Source organism: Bombina bombina, chromosome 1 (assembly GCF_027579735.1).
Source record: "Bombina bombina isolate aBomBom1 chromosome 1, aBomBom1.pri, whole genome shotgun sequence".
Taxonomy (NCBI): Eukaryota; Metazoa; Chordata; class Amphibia; order Anura; family Bombinatoridae; genus Bombina; species Bombina bombina.
This window is the reverse complement of record NC_069499.1, coordinates 230,467,346-230,489,530: the sequence shown is the minus strand read 5'-3', so window position 1 is coordinate 230,489,530 and position 22,185 is coordinate 230,467,346. Positions and strand designations below refer to the sequence as shown.

General features: G+C 37.5%; 1 protein-coding gene across 1 annotated transcript in view; it reads right to left on the bottom strand.

The window, feature by feature from the left end:
• Window positions 1-12,146: 12,146 nt before the first annotated feature.
• LOC128645104 (matrix metalloproteinase-19) overlaps window positions 12,147-22,185 on the bottom strand; it is a 55,096-nt gene continuing 45,057 nt past the window's right edge. The window contains exons 5-8 of the mRNA XM_053697867.1: window positions 17,024-17,404; window positions 16,653-16,819; window positions 12,826-12,997; window positions 12,147-12,653 (exon numbers count right to left, since the gene is read on the bottom strand). Coding sequence (XP_053553842.1) covers window positions 12,403-12,653; window positions 12,826-12,997; window positions 16,653-16,819; window positions 17,024-17,404 — 971 coding nt within the window. The 3' untranslated portion in view covers window positions 12,147-12,402. The remainder of the gene's footprint in view (window positions 12,654-12,825; window positions 12,998-16,652; window positions 16,820-17,023; window positions 17,405-22,185) is intronic.

Below are 22,185 nucleotides of genomic sequence, written 5' to 3'. Positions count from 1 at the left end.
TTCCATGGTGATCGTGTGGACTTTACTGCTTTGTTGTAGATTCCCACATGTTATGACTTGTGGACTTTGTGTTTCCTTCATTTGCTGTATGTATGACTAAGGATTCAGGGTAAGTTTGTGGGATTTAACACTCTGTTTTTTGGGGTGTCTTTTGAGTCCTTCTAGTGGTCAGTGGGGGAATTTTGTGGACTCCCACCATTATGAAATAAATAACTTTCACCGGGATTACAAGTTTTGCGTTAGAGGCTATGCGGTGCTAACGAGCAGTTTTGTCTCACCGCTCACTTACCTACAGCGCTGGTATTACGAGTTTTCAGAAACCCATCGTTAAAAGACAAGAAGTGAGCGTTGAGCAAAATTTTGCTCATTACTGCACTCCAATACCAGCGCTGCTTAAGTCAGCGGTGAGCTAGTGTAACGTGCTCGTGCACGATTTCCCCATAGGAATCAGCGGGGAGAGTTGGCTGAAAAAAAGTCTAACACCTGCAAAAAAGCAGCGTAAAACTCACTAACGCAGCCCCATTGATTCCTATGGGGAAATACATTTAATGTTTACACCTAACACCCTAACATGAACCCCGAGTCTAAACACCCCTAATCTTACACTTATTAACCCCTAATCTGCCGCTCCCGACATCACCGACACCTACATTATACTTATGAACCCCTAATCTGCTGCCCCCAACATCGCAGACACCTACATTATATTTATTAACCCCTAATCTGCTGCCGCAATGTCGCCGCCACCTACCTACACTTATTGACCCCTAATTTGCCGCCCCCAACGTCGCTGCCACTATAATAAACATATTAACCCCTAAACCGCCGCACTCCCGCGTCACAAACATTAGTTAAATATTATTAACCCCTAATCTGCCGGCCCTAACATCACCGCCACCGACCTACATTTATTAACCCCTAATCTGCCGCCCCCCCCAACGTTGCCGCCACTATATTAAAGTTATTAACCCCTAAATCTAAGTCTAACCCTAACACCCCCTAACTTAAATATAATTTAAATAAATCTAAATAAATATTACTATCATTAACTAAATTATTCCTATTTAAAACTAAATACTTACCTGTAAAATAAAGCCTAAGATAGCTACAATATAACTAATAGTTACATTTTAGCTAGTTTAGGATTTATTTTTATTTTACAGGCAAGTTTGTATTTATTTTAACTAGGGAGGATAGTTATTAAATAGTTATTAACTATTTACTAACTACCTAATTAAAATAAAGACAAATTTACCTGTAAAATAAAACCTAACCTAAGTTACACTAACACCTAACACTACACTATAATTAAATAAATTAACTAAATTAAATACAATAACCTACATTAAATTAAATTAGCTAAAGTACAAAAAAACAGACACTAAATTACAGAAAATAATAAACAAATTACAAAAATTTAAACTAATTACACCTAATCTAATAGCCCTATTAAAATAAAAAGCCCCCCCCCCCCAAAAAAAATAAAAAAACTAGCCTAAACTAAACTACCAATAGCCCTTAAAAGGGCCTTTTGTGGGGCATTTCCCCAAAGTAATCAGCTCTTTTACCCAACAGTAAAACCCATCACCCACACCACCAACCCCCCAAATAAAATACTAGCTAAAAAAAACCTAAGCTCCTCATTGCCCTGAAAAGGGCATTTGGATGGGCATTGCCCTTAAAAGGGCAGTTAGCTCTTTTGTCGCCCAAACCTTAATCTAAAAAATTGGCGGGAGTGCCGCGGTTTAGGGATTAATATGTTTATTATAGTGGCGGCGACGTTGGGGGAGGCAGATTAGGGGTTAATAAGTGTAGGTAGGTGGCGGCGACATTGCGGCAGCAGATTAGGAGTTCAAGTATAATGTAGGTGGCAGCGGTGTCCGGAGTGGCAGATTAGGGGTTAATAAGTATAAGATTAAGGGTGTTTAGACTCGGGGTTCATGTTAGGGTGTTAGGTGTAAACATTAAATGTATTTCCCCATAGGAATCAATGAGGCTGCGTTAGTGAGTTTTACGCTGCTTAACGGTATCTTCATTCTGTTTTAGTCGTCGGATGAAGAGGATGCTCCGCATGGATTTCTTGACGATGGACCCGCTCCATGCCGGGTTAATAACTTTAATATAGTGGCGGCGACGTTGGGGGTAGCAGATTAGGGGTTATTAAATGTAGGTAGGTGGCAGCGATGTTAGGGCCGGCAGATTAGGGGTTAATAATATTTAACTAATATTTGCGAGGTGGGAGTGCGGCGGTTTAGGGGTTAATATGTTTATTATAGTGGGGGCGGCAGATTAGGGGTTAATAAGTGTAAAAAAAGGGGGGAGTTGGGTAAGTGCGCTGAAAAAGCTAAAGGTATCAGAACAAAGTATATTTTTATACCTTAATTACCGATATATATATTATAATAGTGAATGGAAATTAATTAATAAAACTTCATTTTTTTTTTAAATAAACCAATTGTTAATAAAGGTGTTTCTTAAGAGTGAATTTAAACTTTGTGTAAGTGATATAGAAAAGTAACTGAAATTGTTGCTAACGAGGTGATGTGAAAATTAACTAAAATTGTTGCTAATAAAATAATGTGAAAAAATGTGTCATAAACAGTGTTTGGAATTTATTCTGTTTGGAAATATCCTATATTTAGGATAATACAATACTTGGAGACTAGGTAGAAAATGTAGTACCAATAGCAATATTGAGAATATATATTTATTGGTCCAGACTAAAAGTTAGCAGGATTCAAAGGACCTAACAGATAACCCTTATATAGTAAATGCACACAGATGTTTAGGAATCTTACAAATTTATTTTTGAAAAAATATTACATATAACAATTATATAGGGGACGTCTCCCCAATTGCACAGCCTAAAGTTGCTCTAGAGTCATAAAAATCATAAAAATCTAAAAGACTTCTATAAAACAATCTATGTGATGAACAGCAAATAATAAAAACTATATGTCATATAGGCACAGTAGTTAACTCTCGTAATAGCTTTTGGTGTGATAGATTCTTTTATCCAGACTTAGTTGTTTTTGTATCGCCTTAAATTTTATATGTGGATCATAAAAAAGTCTCTATGTAAGTTCCGTAATAGATAGTAATACCACACAGAGGTAGTCTCAAAAGTCTCTTATGTAAGTTCCGTAATAGATTGTAATATCACACAGAGTTATATTTTCTAGGGGTAATTGTATTCTCCCTTCAGATGTGGTTAAGACAAATTTAAAAGCTTACTTTCTTTAAGTCCTGGAGGAGCTTCTGGAGCTTGTGTCCGCCGGCTATTTCTCAGCCGAGTCAGTGCGCCGCATGGATCTTGGCGTCTGACGTCACCGGTAAATCTTCCGGTTGTCAAAAAAGGAAGAAGAGACTCCCAGCTTAAGTGTATATTTTATCCAAATAGGATTTGGGAAATAATTTCTTTGTGAGTCAGATGAAATTACACCCTGCACCTAGTGCCAATGCACGCAGGGATATTTAGACTCCGGTATTGATAATTTCAGGACGTAATAGAATAACCCGGGTTACCTCAAATGTTCGTTAAAAGTTGATCTGAGATTCAGATGTCCTTATCTGTAGTAGGCACAGTCACTTAGATCGACGCGTTTCACTCACCAGGGAGCTTTATCAAGATCTTGATAAAGCTCCCTGGTGAGTGAAACGCGTCGATCTAAGTGACTGTGCCTACTACAGATAAGGACATCTGAATCTCAGATCAACTTTTAACGAACATTTGAGGTAACCCGGGTTATTCTATTACGTCCTGAAATTATCAATACCGGAGTCTAAATATCCCTGCGTGCATTGGCACTAGGTGCAGGGTGTAATTTCATCTGACTCACAAAGAAATTATTTCCCAAATCCTATTTGGATAAAATATACACTTAAGCTGGGAGTCTCTTCTTCCTTTTTTGACAACCGGAAGATTTACCGGTGACGTCAGACGCCAAGATCCATGCGGCGCACTGACTCGGCTGAGAAATAGCCGGCGGACACAAGCTCCAGAAGCTCCTCCAGGACTTAAAGAAAGTAAGCTTTTAAATTTGTCTTAACCACATCTGAAGGGAGAATACAATTACCCCTAGAAAATATAACTCTGTGTGATATTACAATCTATTACGGAACTTACATAAGAGACTTTTGAGACTACCTCTGTGTGGTATTACTATCTATTACGGAACTTACATAGAGACTTTTTTATGATCCACATATAAAATTTAAGGCGATACAAAAACAACTAAGTCTGGATAAAAGAATCTATCACACCAAAAGCTATTACGAGAGTTAACTACTGTGCCTATATGACATATAGTTTTTATTATTTGCTGTTCATCACATAGATTGTTTTATAGAAGTCTTTTAGATTTTTATGATTTTTATGACTCTAGAGCAACTTTAGGCTGTGCAATTGGGGAGACGTCCCCTATATAATTGTTATATGTAATATTTTTTCAAAAATAAATTTGTAAGATTCCTAAACATCTGTGTGCATTTACTATATAAGGGTTATCTGTTAGGTCCTTTGAATCCTGCTAACTTTTAGTCTGGACCAATAAATATATATTCTCAATATTGCTATTGGTACTACATTTTCTACCTAGTCTCCAAGTATTGTATTATCCTAAATATAGGATATTTCCAAACAGAATAAATTCCAAACACTGTTTATGACACATTTTTTCACATTATTTTATTAGCAACAATTTTAGTTAATTTTCACATCACCTCGTTAGCAACAATTTCAGTTACTTTTCTATATCACTTACACAAAGTTTAAATTCACTCTTAAGAAACACCTTTATTAACAATTGGTTTATTTAAAAAAAAAATGAAGTTTTATTAATTAATTTCCATTCACTATTATAATATATATATCGGTAATTAAGGTATAAAAATATACTTTGTTCTGATACCTTTAGCTTTTTCAGCGCACTTACCCAACTCCCCCCTTTTTTTTCACTTAAATTTCTGAGGAGAACGAAGGATCTTCTCATTTGTAAGTGTGTGGTATCTCCTTTATACCAGCGCTCTACTGTCACCCCACAGATCACACGGTTAATAAGTGTAGGTAGGTGGTGGCGACATTGGGGGCGGCAGATTAGGGGTTAATAAATATAATGTAGGTGTTGGCGATGTTGGGGTCAGCAGATTAGGGGTTCATACATATAATGTAGGTGGTGGCGGTGTCCGGAGCGGCAGATTAGGGGTTAAAATTTTTATTTTAGTATTTGCGATGTGGGAGGGCCTCGGTTTAGGGGTCAATAGGTAGTTTATAGGTGTTAGTGTACTTTTTAGCACTTTAGTTATGAGTTTTATGCTACAGCGTTGTAGTGCAAAACTCATAACTACTGACTTTTAAATGCGTTAGGACTCTTGACAGGGTAGGGTGTACCTCTCACTTTTTGGTCTCCCAGGACAGACTAGTAATATCAGCGCTATGGAAGTCCCATAGCAAAAGGCTTTACGTTCTAAGTTTACGTAAGTCGTTTTGCGGTAAGGCCAAAGAAGTGTGCAGTGACCCTAAACCTTCAAGACTCGTAAAACCAGCGGACGTAAAAAAGCAGTGTTAGGACCTCTTAACGTTGCTTTTTTACCCTAACGCACAACTCGTAATCTAGCCGTTTATCAGGTAAGCATAAATGTCATATTTTTTCCATATACCAAACATGGCTCCATAAGGGCAACTTTAGTACTACTACTAATACTCTAGTGAAATCACATATATCATGTATATAATGAAACTCTTACTAATCAACTACTTAATCTTTATTTTAAAATGTATATAACATAAAGTATATCCATGTCTGTATATTGGTCTTCCTATGTGTAATTATTGAGTGTCGATTCTCTCTTCCCTCACAAAATAGATCCCAGTTTAACTATACATGAATTAAAGTGAACATAAGAAAACCAGTGAAGTCTCAAAGACTTGGGCAAGTTTCCATGTACTTCAGTTGGGACAAAAGTATCCACCAAGCAACATGAGAATGGTAAAGGGGTCCTAGAGTTGATCTTTTTAATTGCGTATGAAAAGTGGATATTTTATAATAAATATTTATGCTTTAAAACAGGGCTGTCCAGTTTACATTGATTATCTCACCTATTATTGGAGAAGTACTTAAATCCTGTTTGTGTGTGAGTCTTGTGGACTGTTGCACGCCCTGTTTGTTATAGCATTGAACAAGAGTTGAGGAATCCATTTAAGTGACCATTGTTTGATACCTGGCAAGTAGAATTTCTGATCTACTTACATTAATTTGCATATCCGCATACAGAATTAAAAGCAGTAGTTGTGAGGGGTGCTAAGCAATCCTAATCATTATTCTAGCACCACCAATTTTCTCAGCTCGAGCAAATTGGTCCTTGGCAAAGATTGTGCCCGGACATCACCTGCAGCTGGAGAAGGAACATCAATCCCTGACGGAAGACCTTAGCTTGATAAATCATTAAGAACAGCGGCCAGACGGGCCCGTATGGAACAGAGCCACAGTGACCAGTCGGTCACTCAACGCAAGAGAGGTGACAGGGGAAGAGAGTCACTTAGAAGCACCCAGACCCATCCAACTCTGCTTGCCAAAAACCTATTCTGCCGGCTGGGCTCCAGGAAGGAGAGTGTGATGCGGCCCACAGGGCCATCTTGAGGCAACCACACGCAGCACCCGGAGCAATAATTATGGTTACCTGGTTGAATGTTATTTAGGAGCAGTGTTCATGAGAAACCGGTTTGTCTCTGCCCTGGGAAACTTGCAGGGCTGAGCTGGCTGGTGGCTAGGCTATCTCTATTGGGAGATAGAAAAGTTTAAATTGCAATATGTGAAGTTTTTAGGTTGGTTTACGTCTGGAAAGAAGTTAAAAAGAACGCATAGAACACACTATGAGAATACATGTCCCACTATGCTAACTATTGATTGTTATGAAAATGTAATTGATTGTAGCGAGGTGACAAATCTCTATTTCTCTCCATTGCAAAAGAGGAATCATGTTGGATGGTGTGGCCTGGTGGTGACTTGGCGTGGTGAGAGGCTGAATCGGGAGCCTGTGTATTGCGGTGATAAATGGTGTTTTTTTTTTTCTCTTCCTCTCTTTCTTCTCCCTCTCCCCCTGCCCCCACACGGGTCACAACCTTTTCCCCACACGATTGCGCAGCGACCACTCAGTGTTCACTTTAAAGTTGTAGATTTAATCTATATTCGTGGAATGTAGGGGGAATTCATTCCCCCATCAAAAGGAAAACAATCCTAACTCAACTATTCAAGAAACGCATCTCTCGGATGTAGAACATGAAAAGCTAAGATCAGATTGGGTGGAGAGGGTTGAATTTGCGTCTTATAAAACTGCTAGTAGGGGGTGGCTATACTTTTTGGGAGAAAGCTGGAATATGACATCATAAGTGTACTCAAGGATCAGGAGGGCAGGTACATAATAGCACAAGTCCGCATCACAGGGACGACACTATACACTCTGTGTAACTTATATGCTCCTAACCAAAAAGATAGAGTATTCTGGGACGCCCTGATATCCAAACTCACTCCATACTTGGGCACTCATATCATACTGGGAGAGGATTTAAACCTTGCCCCCAACCCTCAATGTGACAGGCTTAGAGATTTGCATAGGTTAGCGGGTGAGAAGGCCCCCAAGATATCAGACAAATTTGAGAGGGATGTTTTTTGCCCTGCTGGGGAGGTCCCTGGGTGTTGCAGACATCTGGCGACAATTAAACCCAGATGGAAAGGACTGCACATGCATTTCACGGGCTTCGCCCTCCATGTTGCACATTGACCTCTTTCTGATTGGTGGCTGTCTCTGACCATGCCCCTATAGCACTTTTTGTAAGCAAAGATACCCCCACGAGCAATAGACAAACTTTTAGATTCCCAAAATATTTAGCGTCTTCCCAAGAATTCCAAAACTACCAAATACACTGTTGTGAAGATTTCCAAACAAATAACATCCAACACCTGACCACTCCAGAGCTATTCTGGAACACGGCGAAAGCTGTACTGTCGGGTGACGTCATTGCCTATCTGGCCCACCGGAAAAAAACAATGTACAGAGAAACTTAATCAGTTGAGCGATGGCTTGGCGGAAACCTACCTTCTGTACTGTACCACCCCCTCTAATCAGCATTATTGGAAGTACATAGATATTAAAAAAGAATATGATGCCGTGCTTGCTTACCAAGCTTCGCAGTCACTCATGTGTTCCAGAGGCAAATATTATAGATACGGCGATAAGTCAAGAAAACTTCTAACATCATTAGTCAATATAAACACTACTACTAAACACGTAGCCGCGCTGAAATTGCAGGGAAATATTGTACGGGATTCTAAACTAATAGCAGAAGCGTTTCCATCATACTATTCCTCCTTATGCCAGCGATCGCTCCCCAGGGAAAGAGGTACAGGTAAGGTTTTGGGAATCTATTGATGTCCCGCAAATCTCAGAGGCGCAAAAGGATAAACTAAACGCTCCCATAAGCAGAGTGGAAGTTGACAGGGCCCCTGCATTTTCGGCGGCTTATATCACTCTGATTCCGAAGCTGGGAAAGGATAATCTTATGCCGGAGTTTTATAGGCTGATCTCTTTATTGAACTTGGACTATAAGATATTAACCAAACTATTGGCTGAGTGACTGAAATTTATTCTACCCAGCATAATTAATGAGGATCAAATGGGATTCATGTATGCGAGGTTGTCAGTGGTTAATGTACACAGGGTTTTGCAGATAGTCCAACACTTTTGGGCCAGGGAGCAGGGAAGCTCTGGGAGGGGGACACCGGAGGCCTTCCTGCTGTCCTTGGACGCAGAGAAGGCCTTTGACCGAGTTAAGTGAGACCACCTCTTTTCTGCTATGATCAAAGCCAATTTTTCAGGCCCTTTTTTGGAGTTTATAAAGAATTTGTATCACTCCCCACTCGCCAATATACTCTTTAACAACATGTTCTCGCCAGACATCCACCTACAAAGGGGAATGAGGCAGGGCTGCCCCTTATCACCCCTTCTCTTCAACATAGCCCTAGAACCACTGGCCATTAAGCTATGACAGTCCTTTCCCGGTATTGATATAGCAGGAGCACCTCAACACTTATTGTTATACGCTGATGACATGCTCTTATTCGTCCAAGATCCCCAGACACATATAACCCCTATCATGAACACTCTCTGCGAGTTCGGCCTTTTCTCGGGCTACAACGTAACTATACAAAAGTCTGAGATTCTTTGGCTTCATAGGAAAGCATGTTCGGGTAATGGATACCCTTTCACTATAGCTAAGCATAATATCACATATTTGGGTATTAGGATAGCGGCTAACCCCAATAAATTATACTCTAATAACTTAACCCCTTTATGTGCCAAACTGCAAGCACAGACGAGAGGCTGGAAATCCTTGCCACTGTCGCTTTCGGGAAGGATCAGCCTCCTTAAAATGGTAATCCTCCCTCGGTTGTTATACCTGCTGCTTATGCTTCCCTTACTTCTAACCAAGTCAGACATAAAAATGCTCAATGGCGCGACAAGGTGCTTAATATGGAGGGAAACCACGAATATCGATGAATAAGCTGAGTCTGGGTCTCCTTAACAGGGGACTTGCTCTCCCGGATTTTAGACTGTACAATTGGGCGGCATTGATTCGCCTAGTAATAGACTGGCAAGTGGGTACCCATCACTTCTGTAGGCGCACACTAGAGCAAGCAGTTTTAGGACACATATCCTTGTCCTACCTTCCACATATAACAAACCTACGAACTGTTAAAACCCTGGGTCTAAATATGCTATATCGAGACCCCTTAAAAGCTTAGCACCAAGCACACAATTTTCTGAAAAAATTGTGTCATGCATCTTATTTGCCTATAGTTAAAAATCTGGCTTTTCCAGCGGGATTTGAGACAAAGCCCTTCCTATTATGGGAACAAAGAAGCCTAACGTCTATTAAACAATTATTAGACCCCCCTCATGAGAACAGGGAAAACATTTGGGACTCTACAGAGGGAATATAACCTACCTAAGACACATTTTTATGCATTCCTGCAGGTGCGCCATTATGTTGGGGCATTGGTCAGAGACAGACCGGACTTCTGGGAGGGATCCCCCTTCTGTCTTACTCAGTCATTATATCAAACAGGCAAATTTTCTCTCAGGGATATACCAAACACTCTCTTACACAGCCGCTTATTAGGCCTGCAACCTACTTTGCAATCTGGATGGGTTCGGGAGGGTCTCAGGGAATTTACCTGGGAAGAAATACGGGATAGTATGGAAAAGACAAGGAAAGCCATGCTGTCTGCAATGTTCAGGGAGTCCCAGATATGCATTCTTCATAGAGCATACCTCACACTAAGGGCAATGACCTAATGGGCGACCAACTGGTCCAATAGATGCATTAAATGTTCATTAGGTTCTCCAAATCTCCTACATTACACGTGGGAGTGCCCGCCAGTTAGACAATACTGGGGTAGAATTCAATACTGGATTAACCAAACACTACAAATTCCGCTTATACTACACCCTGAATCTATATTGTTCTTGCAATGGGATCCGCAACACAAACATCACAATTCACTACTGAGTTTGATAATATTAGTAGCTAGGAAATGTATATTAAAACATTGGACCAAGAGACTAGGCCCCTCCTTTGGAGGCTTCAAGAACATGCTGAAACTACAAATATTTACAAAACAAATGGACGTAAGAATGGACGTCCAAAACAGACTAAGTCTGTTCTTACGGAAGTGGCGCAGACTCATCTTAACCTTTGAACTAGAAATACAGAGAATGCTCCTAATACCATTTAAAGATTCCGTCATATTTGCAGAAGACACATTGAGAGGGGAATGGGCGAATCTGTTCTGAATGGGATAACTATAGTAGCTTGTGAAGGCACATGACCAACAATGTGCGACCATGCTTGACCCCCCCCCCCCTTACCCTTCCCTAACCCTTATTTTTTTCTCGACACCGGACCCCACGGCCGATGACAATTTCCAGGCTATTTATTCAATTATTTAAGTATTTAGTTATTTTTGTGTTAAGAAGTTAGGTTTAAGTTAGTTAGGGTGTAGAATAAAGAAAAAAAGAAAGAAAAAAGATGTTGGGAGGGGATGGAAACACAAAGAGAGAAAGTAAAACCTGAACACAGATACAGAATAGCCAAAAGATAACCTTTCCAGAGTGTTGTTTAAAGGATTATGACTGTAGATTTGAAATGGTCAGAAGGAAAATCATAGATATTGAAATTGCCAGGGTTTATTATTAAAGAAGGCACAAATTACTGATACATGATACTAAGTTCCATAATGACCTTGATTATATTGTATTGTCTGTGCAATTGTATAACTGTGTTTCTTGTCTTTCTTAACAATAAAAAAGATATTTAAAAAGAAAAGAGTGAAAAATGATCACGCCACACCCATACCATCTTCCACCCTTCCTATATAGCTTGTGGTCATCTTTGTTAGCACTCCCAGTCTTCGGAGTCAAAGGACTGATTCCTGCTTATGGGTGGGTACAAGACATTGAAGCATATATCCACTGTAAGAGGAAAGTATGGTACGACTTCAAATCCAGAGACCATAATTTGTTTTTAAAGGGGCAGTTTACAAAAAAAAGTTTCTCTCCTTTAATTTGTTCCCAATGATCCATTTTACCAGCTGGAGTATATTAAATTATTTACAAATAGCTCCTTAGCCTTTATATTGGCATTTGAAATAACTAATTTAGCCTGTAGTATCCCTGCCTAAGTTTCTATACCTAGGTTTAGGCTATTGAGAAACTATGTAGCCAGCAGATGAAATCACACTCACAGTGGGAGGTGGAAGAGATAAAGTTCTAAAATGTTCATTTTCAATTGTTCTTTCTAAGTATTGTACAGAGAAAGAGATAAGAAAGGGAAGTATTTGAGTGATAAGATCACAAGATCTGATCTCTCATCAAGCCAAGATTATTTTGATAGACTGTGGTTTCAAAGAGTAAATCCAACTATTTATTTTGCAAAAAGAAGCATAAATGAGCAACATTTCTCATACATTTTATACACTGTAGCTGGTATAACAAGTCATGGAGGACACATTCAGGGAAAAACAATTTTACAGTGAACTGTCCCTTTAATTGTTTTTTACTTGCTGTGCACATATAAACTTACCCAAGAATTGGCATCATAGATCATAACAATTTTATTATTGATAACATTTAAATGTTACATTATTTATAAAATGTATATTCTGTCATATAGAGTTATTGTTGCAATAGATCATTCTTAAGTGGGTGATAGATATCAAGCAGAATGTAATACCAATAGTTTAATAACAAGGTAAAAGGCACAGACACATGTTTATATATCTTCCATTATTTCATACTGAACAAAAGGCAGACAACAGAAAGGCCACTATATTTTTCAGATTACTACTATAGATTTGTAGCCTCACATTGGATTAAATGCTTTAAATCCTTTGCCTGGTGAATGTTACCATAGACGCGATCTTGTATGTACGTTAGCAGAAGGATCTTTTGGAACTTTTTCTTGCTAATTAGATACATTTCATTCTTCAAGCTGAGGGCAGCTGTGATAGGAAGTTTAACACCCACCCAGTCGTCTTGTAGTGATTGGGGGCTTGTGCTGTTTCCTGTTGCTGGATCGTACAGAATGTACTTTTTTCCTGATAAAGAACATAACGTTATTAACACTTTATCACAATGAGTACATTTACAGGAGAGTAATACATTATTAACCATATTTCATGAACATTTTCCATGTAATTGTTCCCATTTGAATTGGCAGCCCTGAGTACATGATATCTTAGTGAGTGTTTACCCTTGTTTTTCTCATACCTTTAATAAAGAATATCCTTTCATCCCTTATTACTTTGCCTCCTTTTGCTATGATAGCTGGTTGGGTAAATGCAGCATCTAGATTGCTGGGAACACCTGGAAATCCGTCCTTAATAAGTTTGGGGTACCCAGGCTCCATGCGATCATTGTTGTACTTCCAGTAATTGTTTCCCTGTCATTAGAATAAAAAGGTGTTTGTGAAACAGTTTCCCACCTTACTGATCCTTAAAGTGACAGTGTACTGTATACAATTCTCACATTTAATGTGTTCCAGTGATCCATTTACCTGCTGCAGTGTATTAAATAGTTTACAAATAGCTCCTTTAATTTTGTTTTGTCATTTGAAATAGATGATTTTGCTTGATGAAATTGCCACCTACATTACTGCAGTAATGGCTACAGAAAAAGAGCCGGAGCAAAAAAATCACACTCCTAGTGGAGGTTGAAGGGAGAGCTACTAAAATGTTAATTTTCAGTTGTTCTCTAAAAAGCATTGGGCTTTGTTGTATGCAGACAGGTATAAGATTAGGAAATAAGTGATAAGATAAGGTTGACTGCTCTTCTTGTTAGTTCAGCCCATTTGAGGCTAGATTACAAGTGGAGTGGTACCATTTGAATGAGACCTCATATCTTTTGAGTCCTTATAAGTTGTTTTTTTTGTGCAATATTTTTTTTTTAAATTTTTATCAGTGTTATGATGAGTGTATTTCTTTTTTTTTACTTCTTAGTCGAGCATAACAGTTAAACAGAGCTCTAAAGTTGCTGTATCCTAACGTGCATTTTCAATTGTGCTCAAGCAAACACGGTTACTTTTAACTCATAATACCCCTTTTTACTCACACACAACAGTTAGTGTGCCACTCAAAATCTAGTCCTTAATGGGTTGTGGTAAAAACAAGCAAACTATTTCATATACAAAAACAAATTAAAGGATCACTTTCCCATACATTTTATACACTGTAGCTGGTATAACAATATATGACTTTATGTCCCTTTAATGGTTTTGTTTTAGTATCACATGGAGTGTTTGTGTGTGTATATATATATACAATTTTTTATATACAATTAAAAGGGTCACATCAAATTCTAAAGCACTGCTATAAAGTTAAAGGGATATTAAACATGTTTAAATATAGATCATATAATATAGTAATATAAAATGTTTAAATAGGTGCATTAAAAAAAATTGCAATATATTTTTGTTATTTATTTGGTTCCCTTTTTCTGAAATCTAACTGTGAAAGATGTGGGCTTTTTAATTGCAATGAGTTCCTATAAAGTATTGGGTACTGCCATGTTGAAATCTAGGTTCTCTCTTAACTAATCAATTCTATTTAGAACAATAAGAAATAGTGTGCAAACGATAACTGTGTAGTGTATAGCAAGAAATTTTAATTGGTACCTTAATATTCCCCAAAAATGTCCCTATCCCTAATTGTCCTGAAAAGATTAGATAAGAGAAACCTAGGTTGGAACATGTCTGCTCCATTTACTTTATAATAACTAAAGTACTTTATGACATATCACATATTTCGTTCAATATTTAAAGAACTAATAAAACTAATATAATTAAAAACAAAATGTATATATTGTTCTAAAGCATATTTCAGCTTTAAATATATCATAATCTTTAGCATGTACAGTTGTTTATTTAATAATTAACAGAACTACACTGGCAATACACTACCATTTGGTCTGCAATGTCAGGTCATGAAGAGAATAAACATGTCTGTATGTTAATATATAGATTTTTATCTGTTCTGATTTCAAGTTCAAGGTTCTCCAAACCGTATTATCTAGAAATTCAGAGGACAGAACTTTCAGTGCAAACCATTATTTATTTTTTAAACTTAGTACACGAGATGTTTCACAAGATTTGTTATAAATCTGTAACTACTTTATCTTAGGGATCAGCAACATTTTACAGTTCAAATCTCATATTATTGTAAAGAAAAGGCATTTGCCTATAGAAGCTAACAAACTAATATACACATTGTTTCCTCCTTTTCATTTATATTTAAAGGGACACCAAACCCATTTTTTTCATGATAAGCAACTTTCTAATTTACTCCTATTATCAATTTTTATTTGTTCTCTTGATATCTTTATTTAAAAAGCAGGAATATGATGCATAGGAGCCGGGCTATTTTTGGTTGAGAGCCTGGGTTATGCTTGCTTATTGGTGGGTAAATGTAAGCCTCCTATAAGCAAGTGCTGTCCATAGTGCTGAACCTAAAATGGGCTGGCTGCTAAGATTTACATTCCTGCTTTTAAAATAAAGATAGCAAGAGAATGAAGAAAATGTGATAATAGGAGTAAATTAGAAAGTTGCTTAAAATTGTATGCTCTATTTGAATCATGAAAGAAAACATTTGGGTTCAGTGTCCCTTTAATATTACTGGAAGACTATTTTTCCTTAACACATTTTAACCTCTTGTGCGTGCATTTAAAATCGAATATTTTAATTTGTAAACAAACCTTTAATTTATAACATATTAGATATTAAAAAGATACTACTCTTGTTTTGATATTTTAAAAATGCAGACTAGGTTATAGTTATCTGCTATTTAGAAAATGATAGTAATTTTGTATACAGAAACTGAATATAGTTTAAGAACTAGCGCTTTTAATGGTAACAGAACAACATGTGTTAGAAATGACTAATTGTATTGCAGAATTTTTTAGCTTTACACCGGAACATGTTGCTCAATTTGATGTTTTCTTGCACAATTGTACTGCATAGTTATCAAATAGTGGGCTACACTCTCTCACAGAAGTGACTTGACAATGCTGACAGTAGCCAAGTACTATTTTGTAGCTATTTATGAAAATAAATACTTTACATGTAAGAAGGCAATTTAATTATTTTGTAGCATAATACTTCTAGAATTTATTTTTTTGTCCTCTATAGGAGGCAAGAACATTTTTAATGCAAAATCAAATAAATAATTAGGGAAATTAAAATATCTTACAAAGAGAGGGAAATCAGTACTTTATAAAAAAATAGTGTTTATTATATCAAATTTATTAGATCAGCCTGATGAAACAGTGTATCCACTGAGAAACAAGTCGCTGTGTATGTGTTTTTAGATAATAAACACTATTTTTTATCAAACATTTTTTATACACATTGTCTTATTGGGGTATTGGTGCGGTTTTATAACTAGCATTACCCTGCAATATTGGATCCATTTTTTATTTGCTGCCTGAGGGAAAGGAGATTGAGAATCTGGTTCCTGACATGGGATGAGAGTTAGCCAGACTACTCCTGAATATCTGGCCTGCCAGTATAGCACTTGATAGTGCTCTAATAAATGTGAGTGAAATCTATTCACATATCTATCCCTCTCTTTTAATTTGAACATATTACGCTATGGGCACCTTCTTTCTGTTTATTTAAAGGATTACTATTAAGTGATTGGTCACCTCACTCCAGAAGAGCTGCCTGCTTATTTTTTCTCTCATACTTTGGAGGATTCTGTAAGTTATTGTTTCCCCAAACAAGATCCCATCTGGGGCACATAAGGGACATTTAAATATTCACTTTTAAGTGATCTCCAAGAGACTTTATATTATACATTTAATATTTTATATATATTTGATTTGATTTCTCTATTTTATATTTATATCATAAGTAATTGTGTACAACCACATCTTGCATAGGCGCACCTATTATCTCTCCATGCTTTGGTAGAGTATATTTTACTTTTTGAACATGATATCCCTTTAAATAGGTAAATATTTGTTTCTGTTAAAAATCCAGAGCACCATTATGTGTAAAGAGTTCTGTCAATGTGTCTTAGCCTGAAACCAACCAAAGCAAATACCTTAAAAAAGAATATCTTCCCATCCTGGTCTGCTGCAGGATTTTGCATTCTAATAGAGGCATCAATGGATCCTGGAAGTTCTTTCCACTTGGATGAAATGAGCTGCGGTTGCTTTTTCTTAGGCGTCATTGGCTGCTTCCCATGACTTAACTCCCAGAAATAGTCTCCTGCAAAAATGTGTCACATATATAACAACAAGGGTATACAAGCATCTTGTAAAAAACAAAACAAATTATTGCGATACTGAAATGGCTTTCCACAAAAGAATTATTATTTTAAACCAAAAATGACATTAAAATAGAGGTAATTTTTGGAAAGGTTCTATAATAAAGCTGGATAGTTTTACGTCTATTTGCAGTAACTACACCTACCTTTGAATAAGTAAATGGAACCTTCTTTGATGGATGCAAATGTATCAATTGGATCTTCTCCGCACATTTGGATGTTATATTGCTTCTTAGGAGCCTGATTTTTTACTGAAGGTCCTGTAGTAACAGTGGCATTTTTTTTAACATCTACAGATGCTGCCTCTTTGGAGATGTTTGCTGTCTGAGGAGAGCTTGAGCCCTGACTGATTTTCGGGGGAGGTTTACCATACAAAGCCTGGATTGCATCAATGTCATCTTGGTGAAGTTTGAACTTTGGGTTATAACCTTTGTATGTTGGGGCCATAAGTGCTCCTGGAATGGTGGAATGATCTAGTCCCAGAGAATGTCCCAGCTCATGTGCTGCTGCCTGCAACAGATTCACCCCTACAAGAACAGACATACGCATGAACTCTTATATAGATCAGTGTAAATGCAATGCAGTGCCATTGTACAAAATATAATTTCTTAAAGGGACAGTCTAGTCCAAAATAAACTTTCATGATTCAGATTGGGCATGTAATTTTAAACAACTTTCCAATTTACTTTTATAACCAATTTAGCTTTCAACTAAGAATACCAAGAGAACAAACCTAGGAGGTTCATATGCTAATTTTTTAGACCTTGAAGGCTGCCTCTTATCTGAATGCATTTTGACAGTTTTTCACCACTAGAAGGTGTTAGTTCATGTGTGTCATATAGAAAACACTGTGCTCACGCAACGTGCAGTTACCTAGGAGTCAGCACTGATTGGCTAAAATGCAAGTCTGTTAAAAGAACTGAAATAAGGGGACAGTCTGAAGAAGCTTAGATAGAAAGTAATCACAGAGGTAAAAAGTATATTAATATAACCGTGTTGGTTATGCAAAACTAGGGAATGGGTAGTAAATGGATTATCTATCTTTTAAAACAATAAAGATTTTGGTGTAGACTGTTCCTTTAAATATGTATAATACAATATAATTATAAAACAGGTCTCTCATGTTCTAAAGACACCAGGTTTATGATTGATTGTCACTTCATGCCTATTTGCATGTTGATTTATCAACACATTTGGCAGGCTTCGGCTGCCTACGACTGCAGGTTCGTACAAGAGAACCTGCAGTCCGTATTTAACAAGCAGCTGTCATTAGACCGCTGCTTCCCTAACTTTTCACAAACTCTTAGGTGGCAAATTTCACTCTCCCCGGGCTCGTCTGAGCCCGGAGATAGACCGCTCCTGTCCGCACATGATTAACTTGCGCGAGCAGGGGGCGGATTGCACGCGAACGCAAAACAGTGCTCGTCTGCAATGCTGAATTCCGGTAGCGGAACTCAGCCCACCAGAGGCGAGCTGGGGTGGACAGGGGTGCGTATATGCGCCCCTGTCCGCCGCAGCTTGATAAATCAACCTTATATTGGAGTAGGTACAAAGTCCTCTGGCTCTTTCACTGCCTCTGTAATTATTACTCTCATATTCCAGTTTTGTTTCCAGTTATTTAGAGCAGGAATGGCAAACTGTTGGCCCTATGCACTAGTCTTTGCAGCCCCTAGGAAAAAGCAGAAGAAAGAATGTGTGCCGTAGTTTTTGTGGCCCCTGGAAAAAAACAAACAAACTATTAATGTGTGTTTTGGGGTGGCCAAAATTCAAAAGAGCTCTCTAGAGGGCAGAACAGCAACCTTACCTATATCATCTGTACCTTCAAACATTTTTAAGAAGAATATTATTATTATTTGACTATTTATTAGTCATACATTTATATGTGGCCATTAAGGTTTCAAAAATGAATCATTAAATAAAAATGTTGAGTTTAGTATCTCTTTAATGATACAGCTGCGTAAATATATTTATGGCTCTTTAAACATTTTGTTATAAAGTATTCTACAGGAATGTATACATTGCGCAGGTTATTTTCACCTCTGACTAATACTCTAATACTAAATGTGGCTTTTATTATACAAAGGTACAGATTGCTGTTTATTGGAAACAGCAGTATATATTTTTAACCCCATTCACTTCGAATAATCCTGCCCCGTGGGCTGTGGCTATGCATGTGTTAAACACACAGTAACAACCAGTATGTAGTGTGTCCAAGGTTTATGTCCTGTCCCCCCCCCCACACACACACACACACCTGTTCTGCTAATATTTATACAATTCAGTTCTTTACATCAGTGTATGGCCTGTTGTAGGTACTTGAGGATGGCGGTTAAGAAACACTGCTTTACATAATCCATTACAGAGGCAACAGAACTCTTCTCACTATCTCACAGCCCAACTATCCCATAATCTTTATCCTTCTATTAAACTTGAACTTTACTGCTATCATGACAATCACATATTATCCCAGTCCTCCCCCATTATTTCTCCCAAGAGTCTTTTATTGAACTAGTACCAAAGCATGCTGATTTATCTATAAATATTTTTCAGAGCAATCTTTCCATAACTCAGGACATTTTGAAATGAAAAATGTACGTCTTATGCAATTGAACTATGCACTGCTATCCCATGCACTGACAATTTACTGTGCTTCCTTTTATAATTAATAGATGCATATACATTAGATTTTTTGTTTCTTGGTTAACATCTTGCATTAGGAAAGTGATGGGTTGGGTCCACTAATTTCTGCTGGATCACACACGCAAAAATTACGCAAGTCAAATATGATCTGACCTTGATTCTACTCTCTTTAAAACTAACCCTATAGGAGGCAGTTTTTTTTTCTTAAGACAAGCCCTTGGGTGATCAGGATAATTATCCCATGTTTTTTGTCTCCTTTTTGAAGGCCATTGAGGTCCTATTTTGTCTCCTTTTTTTCATATAGGTGGCAAGAGTCCACAATCCTTTACATATGCGACTTACATTCCTACCACCAGGAGGAGGCAAAGTTTTCCAAACCCCAATAGCCCTATAAAACACCTCCAACCTCACACATACCTTAGTTATTACTTTCCTCCATTGGAGGTGGTTGAAGCATGATGATGTGCATGATTTCTTCAGTGAAAGGGGCTTTTCAGTCTATATCGAAGCCCAGTTCCCCTCAAAGTACAGTGCTTGTCAGAGGAAGTATGGTTTGTGATTCAGCCTGCTTATCTGATTACTCCTCTCGTTCTACTTTCCTATTCCTAGATAAAATAGAAAGTAATTTGTATTCCTTATTACCCCAGCGTGGCCTCACAGTATTTGGTATGTGGATCTGGTTTGAATGTCCAGTTGCTCACTTTGGCCTCTTCCTCTAGAGTCAGACCTTCTGTCTCAAGGTCCTTTCTTCCATCCAGATTTAAAGTATCTAAACTTGATGGCATGGAAATGGAATGCTTAGTTCTGAGTCATAGATGATTCTCATATTCTGTGAATAACACTCTGATTCAGGCTTGTAAGCCTGTTTCTAGGAAAATGTATTACAAAGTTTGGAAAACTTACATTTATTGGTGTATTGACCATAATTTGTTCCTGGCATTCTTTTAGAATTCCTAGGATTCTTCAGTTTTTGCAGGATGTTTTAGATAAGGGTTTATCTGCTAGTTCTCCAAAAGGACAAATGTCTGCTCTTCCTGTATTATTTCACAGGAAGATTACTAATCTTCCTAATATTCATTGTTTCGTTCAGGCTCTAGTCCGAATTAAACGTGTTATTAAGCCTATTTTTCCTCCTTGTAGTCTTAACCTAGTGTTAAGGGTTTTGCAGGTTCCACATTTTGAGCCTCTGCATAAATTGCACATTAAACTACTTTCATGGAAACTGTTGTATATTTTGGCCATCTCTTCTGCTAGAAGAGTTTCTGAATTGTCTGCTCTCTTGTGAGTCTCCTTATTTGATATTCCATCAGGATAAGGCTGTTTTACAGATTGCATTTAAGTTTTTACCTAAAGTTGTTTCCTCACACAACATAAATAGGGAGATTGTTGTTCCCTCATGTCCTAACCAAAAAAATTCTTCTGAAAGATCTTTGCATTTTTTGGATGCTGTTAGTAGCATTAACATAATATTTCAATGCTCTAAGGATTTCAGACAAGCTTCTAGTCTATCTGTTCTTTTTTCTGGCTCTAGGAAAAGTCAGAAGACCCTGTTTAACCTCTTGGTTAAAACTTTTGATTCACAGAGCTTATTTGGAGGCAGCCCAGCCTCTGCCTCAGAGAATTACAGCTCATTCGACTAGATCAGTTGCCACTTCTGCGGCTTTCAAAAATGAGCCTTCAGTTGATCAACGTTGCAAAGCAGCCTTTGCATATCTTTACAAAAGTTTCTTCCTCTGAAAGCAGCCTTTGGTAGAAAGGTTCTTAAGGCAGTTATCCCAGTGTGATGATTGTGCATGTCTTTTTGAGTTTGTTATAAGATATATATGTGCTTTTAGGTTATGGATTTAATTTCTCAGCAAAAAAAATTGTTGTTTTCAATCCCTCCCTTTATAGTTACTTGTGGACTTCCACAGCTTGTGTTTTAGATTCCATAAGTAACGGATCTTGGACTCTCACCACCATTTTGAAAGAAAACATAACTTATGCTTACCTGATATATTAATTTCTTTCATGATGGCGAGAGTCAACAAGCCCCCACCCTTTTCTAGGATTATTTTTGTTTCAAGCACATCTTTTTTTCCTACTTAATTTTTGGCTCTTATTTCTTGTTAAACCTCACTGCTTGGCTTCATGTTAAACTAAGGTATGTGTTGGAGGTTTTATAGAGCTCTTGGGGTTTGGGAAAATTTGCCTCCTCCTGATGGTAGGAATTTATATTCTTTATGTAATGGATCATAGACTCTCGCCACTATGAAAGAAATAAAAAATTTTCAGATAAGCATAAATTATGTTTCTGAAGGTCACTGAGAACCTGTTGGTTATGCATTCTGTTCCATTACAGGAATATGGACAAGGTTTTTTTTGTGTTTTTTATTGAATTTTGACTAACACAATACATAAGAAAAAGTGTTGCAATTTCAAATACAATGTGCATAGAGAAGATGCACAGCTGTTTCAAAATATTTCTCTCTGGTCATTTTTCATAATAGTCATAAAATGGAGGACCTTGGTTTTTTTAATCCCAGTTTCAGTCCCTTGGTTAGTCCGCAGAATGTTGGGTAAGGGATCATTATGCTGAGCAGTTATACACAATACTAAATAGTAACAGTGTTTGAGATGGTAATAGAAAATACTTGTTTTAAAGAACTCTAAACTCTACAAAAAATTC